Raw genomic sequence first — 8,048 nt, 5'->3', positions numbered from 1 at the left:
ATATTTAGAACAATTCATAAATACAACATTTTCCATTGATCAATTAATTTTCCCCAGAAGAAAGAACTAACATGTTTTCATTTGAAGTTCAAGGATATTGCAAAACATAAACATTTTTCCTCAATCAAACAACTTTCTAAAATTACCAACAACTTTCCACAATATAAACATTTTTCCTCAATCAAACTCCACTAGAACAACTAGTCATTAATATTACAAAACATCAACCACAAAATACTTTTCCATTTTTTTTTCTACATATCAAACCATGTAAATCTTTCAAAGCTCATAAAACATTTGTATTCCAAACAAAACAGTCATGCGCTTCACATATATGTTTGAAACAACATTCTTAGATTACACTTTTTTTTCAAAATTTTTAACATTCTCACAAAAACTCATCCACTTTCGTCCTTCATGTAAAACAATCCATCATCCTATGTTCACATGCTCACGTCGTAGTACTTTCACACATATAACACATACTTAGGTCATCATACCAATCTTGCTCATGTCCCACATAATCATACCATAACAATATCATATTCGCACATACAACACGTGCTTAGATCATCTTGCCAATCATGCTTATATTCCCCATAATCACACTATCACAATATCATTTTCACACATATAACACTTGTTTAGATCATCATGCCAATCATGCTCATGTTCCACATAATCATATCATCACAGTATCATTTTCACACATAACGTCTATTCACATGCGTACACTTGCCAAAACATCCTCATCATATTCTCGTCAATTTTATACATCGATCTCACATTCTTTCAACAACTTAAAACATACCTCACTTTCTTTGGTTGAGCGTGATGCTTTAGATGTTGAGCCTTCGTGACACGTCTAGTCTAAGGTTCACTAATCTAGACATAAGGTAAAAGAAGACTCTCGGACCAGAGCGAAAGAACGAAGCTCTGATACCACTCTGTCACGACCGCCCATACTAGGGGTACTACAAACGAGGCGATCGTGACCAATGGACAAACATTAAGAATAGCATTTAGGGATAACAGTTCATAAGAAAGACCCAATTAACTTAAGAAGGATAATATTTTAGTTCATTGAAAAGTTAAGCAACGGATTTTAGTCCAAAATACTTAATGTCATAATTACAATATCAAATAGTGCGGAGATTTCTAGCAAACAATATTTCAAAGAAAACATCGGAAAAATAAGTATTAAAAATCCAATTAACTACTAAAAGAACATTTGTTTTAGTTTACGAAAACCATTTTAGAGTAAAGAAGTAAGCAGCGGGTTAAAGTATCAAAGTATTTGACAAGACAAAAATCGTACGAAATAAAATAAATTCTTGCGACACAGTTTCAATAATAGCAGCGGAAATAGGTTATCAAGAGAGTCATAGGATGACGCCTATGTATGAGGACACGACGCATCCAAAATTCCTAGGCCGACTCAACATCCATCGCAACATCCCGCTCAACCTGCACATAGGGAAAACATATGCAGGGCTGAGTACTTGTTGTACTCAATTGGCTCATGCCGAAAACATTTTATAACAGTTATGTCATCCATACCAGTGATCTCGAGTTTTACATGTAGTTAAGAAATATCATCGAGAACATAAAAAATTTTCAAAGTGTGGCCAGACAATCAATCTCCCCACTTTCTCATCAATCCATCAATCACAATCATCATATCGCAGTGCGACGAAAGTGTGGCCACACTATTCGCCCACGAGACCGGCCGACTAGCAAGGACGGCTCATGATCCCACCAGTGTACACATCCTGATAGGGTTTGCGGCCCTACTCAGCCATATAGCCTAACGGAGAAAGCTCAGACGAACTAGGCATCAGGCAACAATCTCACAAACAAAAATAACATGGGATGACATAACAAGTTAACCCACCCTTATAACACCAAATCATATTTTCGGAAAATAAAAAGATTTGTAAAAGAAAGTCCACCTCGTTTGCTTAAACAATTCAATATCCACTTAAGGCAACCCTCGTTCCTTGTGCTCACGTACACACAATAACCCTTGCCAAACCACAATACAAGTCAGCATTCCATCAAGTCACATTATCATGCATGTCCTATCGTTCCTTTTATCATTCTCTTAAATTACCCATCCCAACATTCATCAACATAAGGAAAATATGCCATAATATTTCTCAACGTGTCACACATAATCACGTCATAGGATACATTCATCCAAACACAATTTTTTTCATGCTTCCAACAAACAATCATGCTTAAAAAGGTTCTCACAATCATGTTCTCATATAATCACACATCATTCACCAATGAAATCACGTTCTCATATAATCACACATCATTCACCAATGATTCATTCAAACTTCACACATATTCAATCAAAATCGCAAATTCACAATTGTTCTCATACAAACACAAATTCCCACCAATTAATTATGCGATCTAAGATTCCTACACTCAATATATGCATGAAGGAATCAAGAACAAGGTTTTCAATGGTTAAGATGAGGGAAAAGATTCAATTATACCTTCTTGAATCGAAAACCAAACGGTAGAAGCAAAGATTGATACGATTCGTCGGGAACTCTTGAAAATCAAACTCCAATGGATGAATGAACAAGGATTGGAAGGAATTTTGGAGAGGATGAAGAGAGGGAGAGGAGAGTGGCGTGTGGAGAGAGGGAGAGGATGGAGGTGGACGAAAATTTGAGGGAGAATGGGGGCTAGGGTTTAGTTTAGGTGATTAAATAGTCCTAGGTTTAATCCCATAAATTAATTAATTAATTAATTATGGAGGAATAAAATAGAGGCCAATAAATAAAATCCCACAATTAAAAGGAAGGCAAGTTTTCAAAAATTATGGCTAGAAATTCAATAAGGAATTTATTTGGTATTTACTTGGAGAGGAATAGATTCACAATTTAGGAAATAAAACAATGAATATTCCATAAACAAGGGAACAAAATAAATTAAATCTCCAAGTAGGAAATAATGAGGGAGGGGGCGATAATTTTGATGGTGTGCACAAGGAAATTATTTAAATCCTCAATTAAATAGAATAGGATTTAAATTTGGTAATTTCTTTATAGGAAAAGACTCCCATAAAATAGGCAACAATTAAATAAATTTCCACGAGAAAATTAAGCCCAAAAAACGTATGGGATGGAGACACAATAGAAGGAAAATATTCACATCCCCAATTAATTTGACTTAGGTATTAATTTGGTATTTCATTGAATAAAAGGAAATCCACAAAATAGGAAGCACATATATTCTCCTCTACAAATAGGGGGAGGGGGGGCGAAAATTGGCTTAATTAGCCACAAGGAAATAATTCAACTCTTAGTTTAATTGGGGTGAGGGAATAAAATGTGGCAAGATTTAATTGGATTTAAAATAGCTAAAGGAAATCAACAAGGTACTAATTAAATCAAAGAAACTAATTCATCCTCCTAATTAAAATAGAGAATATTCGAAACTCACAGAAATAATAGGTTAGACTTCGAATTTCATGTAGCACAATTTAGGGATAGTTTGATTTGGATTTAATTTGTATGAATGTCCCAAAATAATTAATTCATCCAAGAAAGAATAAAATTTCCAATAATTGGAGGGGCCGACAAAAGCCACTTTATTTGGCTAGAACAAGATGCATGATCTTATTTAAATTGATTTTCCCCACATTAAAAAAAATATAATGTATATAACATTTCATTCCACATCGCTCATGACAATTATTTCACATAATCAACTCAATCACATAGGAACGAATAATTTCATAAAAGAAAATTTTCCACTCGACATCCATATTAAAACAAAAGTCGCAAAAATTTTCTGGATGTTACACTTCGTCCAGCTTATACCTCTTGAACCCTTTTCCCACTATTTTTCTCCTTCTGACTCTTCTCCCTAAACATCCTGTGGCGGCCCTCTTTTGTACATGTTAGCTCAAAGTATTTAGGCTTATAACTCACTTATATAGTAGGGTTTCACAACTAGGTCAGCTAAGGCATCCTCTATCGTTCTCACTTCATCCAAACCGATTTCGGCTTATTAAAGAAAGAGGCCTCAAAGTTGACATGTATCCTATCTTCAATTACTCTCACTAAGGGAATCGTGCCTTATTATATTCACCAGCTCATGCGACAATACACAAAACCTAGACCTAGTGACTCCGATTCACATTAGACACAGACTGCACAACTCCCTCCCCCTCCCACTTCACTCATGCTTGTCCCCAAGCCATCCCAGTGAAGGGGGAAACAGGGCAGTTAAAGAGAACAAAACATAAACATAAAACACAAAACACAAAACACCAAACATGTAAAAGCAAAACAAACTTCCCACACTTAGACCGAGCAACAGACTATGCGGGAGAAACTAAAACAGAACAGAAACCAAAACATGCCCAAAAAAACACAAACTTCTCACACTTAGACCAAAGATTGGTCTAAGTGGGAGAAAACACATACATATATATACATAACGAGGCATGCTTGAGCAGCGAACACAAGACCACAGACTCAGAACAACAAACAGACAAACAGATAATAAACGAAGACAACGAAAAAAACTGAAAAGTAAAATTTACTTGGTCTCTGGGGGGTATCAATTCTAAGTTTGGCCCCCGCGGGAACCAGACTGGGGTGATATGTTGGGGCGGTTCACTTTCACCTTCTTCCTAGCCGGCGACGCCGGCTTCGCTTCCTCAATCTCAGGTTGCTATGACACGGGCTTCCTCACAGTCAGGGGCTTGGATGCAGATGGGGTTAACAAAGGCTTAGACGCTGGTGGGGGTTGCTGAAGAGATGAGCTTCCCTGACCTGGCTGCGTGGACATGCTGCTGGGTCCAAGAGGCAACTTCTTCTAGGTCTGTGTGAACTTTTTCTCTAGCCAATCGGCCGTTCTCATCATTATCTTCACAACATCCACCATGTAAATGTCATTTCCCGCAATACCACACTTAGGAAAACTTTCAAAGATGAAACGCCAGACTCCCAGGTCAAGGATTCAATATGAGACAAAACAATTTCCCTAAGAAGTCTGGTGTTTTGAAAATAATTTAATTTAATTTTTTTAAGCAATTAAACTATTTACACTTTCATTTGAGTATTCTCGAGATCCCCTGGCTCAGTGTATAGATTAAAAATGCATTCCTATTTACTTGACCCATGAATTCACCGAGAATACTTACTCACTAGACCGATTAGACGATAATAGAGAGTGCGCATAGTGGCACTTCCCCACTACACACAACTCCGAATTACCCCTAAAGACTTTCACTCGATGACCATTAACAAGGAAAGGGATAGAGTTCGAGGCACTTCCCTGAATTTCCACAGCTCCATTCGCTTGAAGGCCAACAATGGTGTATGGCCCAATCCACTTGGATTTCAGCTTCCCAGGCACCAGCTTGAGCCTGGACTGGAAGAGGAGCACCTTCTGACCCGCTTGTAGTTCCTTGACCCGGAGGTTTTTGGCATGCAGCAACACTGTCTTCTCCTTGTACCACATTGCAGACTCATAAGACTCAATACTTAACTCCTCCAGCTCCTGAAGTTGCAGTTTCCTTTCATCCTCACAAGCCTTGGGTTTCATATTGATCTCATTTACCGCCCAATACGCTCTATGCTCCACTCCCACGGGTAGATGGCTCATCTTGCCAAACACCAGCCTGTAAGGCGACATCCCAATAGGAGTTTTATACGCAGTCCTGTAGGCCCACAATGCATCGTCGAGCCTCTTGCTTCAATCCTTCCTTGACGGGTTCACCGTTTTCTCCAATATTGTCTTGATCTCCCTGTTCGAGATCTCTGCCTGACTATTAGACTGAGGGTGGTAAGGGGTACAAAGCCTGTGGTGGACTCCGTATTTCTTGATCAGAGCTTCTATGGTTCGGTTACGGAAATACGTTCCTTGGTCAGATATAATAGCTCGGGGCACACCATACCTGTTAAAAATGTTAGCTCTAAGAAATTTAGCCACCTCTTTGGATTCAGAAGAAGTTGTAGCTTTAGCTTCTATTCACTTTGACACATAATCTACGGCCACAAGGTTGTACGTATTTCCTTACGAAGATGGGAATGGGCCCATGAAATCCATCCCCCAGACATCGAAGATTTCACAGACGATTACTGGGACCTGCGGCTAGGGCTGGCAATTTTTGACACGACATGATAATCCGACACGAATCTGCGTGAAATTATTGGGTTGGGGTCAAGTTTTATTGGGTCCGTATCCTTATCGGGTTGACCCATTAAGAACCCGATAATTTCGGGTTGGATGCGGGTCGGATACAGATAACCCATTAAGAACTAATAATATTATTTTTATTATTATTTTACAAATATGTATATTAATTTAATTTTTAATTTCTTGTAAATTAGGTTTAAATTGTATAAAACGAATTTTAATCATGTAAATTAGGTTGAAAAATAAGGTTTAATCGTGTAATATCATATTTTAATCGTAATATCGGGTTCGGGTCGTTATCGTGTCGTGTCAACCCATATTATATCGTGTCAATAACGGGTTCGTGTCGGGTGTGGGTCGTGTTCGGATTTGAAGGTAGCAGGTCGGGTTCGTGTTTGGATTTACAGTTTCCTTAACAGGTCGAGTTCGGATTAGGCCTTATTGGGTTAGGTCGTTATCAGGTTGACCCGATAACGGCCCAATCAGCACGATTTGCCAGCCCTACCTGCGGCATCTCATCTCTCTTTGAAATTCCTCCAGTTTGCTGGCATCGCCCACAGTTTTGACAGAACTCATAGGCGTCCCTGTGTAATTTAGGCCAATAAAATCCACTGTCTAAGACTTTCCTCACAGTCTTTCTTGGCCCAAAATGACCTCCACATGCCAACGCGTGACAATGATTAAGTACATCCCTCTGCTCCCATTCGGGGATACATCTCCTAATTACCTGGTCAGATCCCATCTTCCACAAGTCAGATCGTCCCAAAAATAATACTCAGCCTCGCTATTAAGCTTCATCTTCTGGGCCCGGGAAATTTCTTGTGAACTGGGCACCTCTCCTGTTACCAAGTAATTTGCTAGGTCTGCGAACCAACGTTCAGCGTTCAGCTGACACTTCCCTTTCTCAGCATCTCCTCGACCTGTTATCGCCATTATTGCCTCCCAACTGATAGGTCTAGGAGATTCTCCTATGTAGTATAGATGTTCCTCAGGGAATGCGTCTGGTATAGCTTCCTTAGTCTCTCCCTGGAAGATCCGACTCAGATGGTCAGCCACTTTATTCTCCGTCCCTTTTTTGTCTCTCACCTCCCAGTCAAACTCTTGCAGAAGTAACACCCACCGGATTAACCTTGGCTTTGATTCTTTCTTCGCCAGTAAGTACTCGATAGCCGCGTGGTCGGTAAAAACTATTACTCTCGACCCCAGTAAGTATGGTCGAAATTTCTCAAATGAATACACGACTGCTAACATTTCCTTCTCCGTGGTGTCATAGTTTTTCTGGGCCTAGTTGAGTGTCTTCGATGCATAGAAGATCACACAACTCCTTCCATCAATCCTTTGACCTAGTACTGCCCCCACTGCGAAGTCGCTTGCATCACACATTATTTCAAACGACTGACTCCAGTCGGGTGCCCTGATTATAGGGGCAGACACTAGTTTATCTTTCAATAATTGAAATGCCTTTTTTTACACTCTTCGTCGAAGACGAAATCAACATCATTGTGCAAAAGATGGGTAAGTGGCTGAGCGATCTTCACGAAGTCCTTTATGAATCTTCTATAAAAACCTGCATGCCCTAGGAACCCACTGACTTCTTTCTGATTCGTAGGGTAAGGCAATTTTGAAATCACATTGACCTTTGTTTTGTCCACCTGTATGCCCTTCTCCGAGAGTACATGGCACAGGATGATTCCCTCAGGTACCATGAAGTGACACTTTTCGCAGTTAAGGACCAAATTCTTCTCATGGCATCTCCTCAATACTACGTCCAGGTTTGCCAAACAGGAATCGAAAGAGTTCCCATATACGGTGAAGTCATCCATGAAGATCTCAATACAAACCACCAGTAGATGTGAGAAGATACTCATCATGTA

General features: G+C 39.3%; 1 protein-coding gene across 1 annotated transcript; it reads right to left on the bottom strand.

Annotated features, from left to right (window-relative positions):
- Positions 1–4,762: 4,762 nt before the first annotated feature.
- Positions 4,763–5,670, bottom strand: LOC121800887. Its single transcript, XM_042200379.1, has 2 exons — positions 5,250–5,670; positions 4,763–4,899 (listed from the first exon to the last, which is right to left on the bottom strand). The coding sequence occupies exons 1-2, from the start codon at positions 5,668–5,670 to the stop codon at positions 4,763–4,765; spliced, it is 558 nt and encodes a 185-aa protein (XP_042056313.1).
- Between the last annotated feature and the right edge of the window lie 2,378 nt (positions 5,671–8,048).

Source organism: Salvia splendens, chromosome 4 (assembly GCF_004379255.2).
Source record: "Salvia splendens isolate huo1 chromosome 4, SspV2, whole genome shotgun sequence".
In the NCBI taxonomy this organism is placed as follows: Eukaryota; Viridiplantae; Streptophyta; class Magnoliopsida; order Lamiales; family Lamiaceae; genus Salvia; species Salvia splendens.
Note: the sequence above shows the minus strand (reverse complement) of the source record. Positions and strands in the feature narration are given on the sequence as shown.

Excerpts from the sequence above, each read along its gene's own strand:
- LOC121800887 (XM_042200379.1), bottom strand. The coding sequence starts at position 5,670 with ATGTCGCCTTACAGGCTGGTGTTTGGCAAGATGAGCCATCTACCCGTG. Across the intron at positions 4,900-5,249 it reads TCGAGTGAAAGTCTTTAGGG|ATAATGATGAGAACGGCCGA; the intron begins GTAATTCGGAGT and ends GATGTTGTGAAG.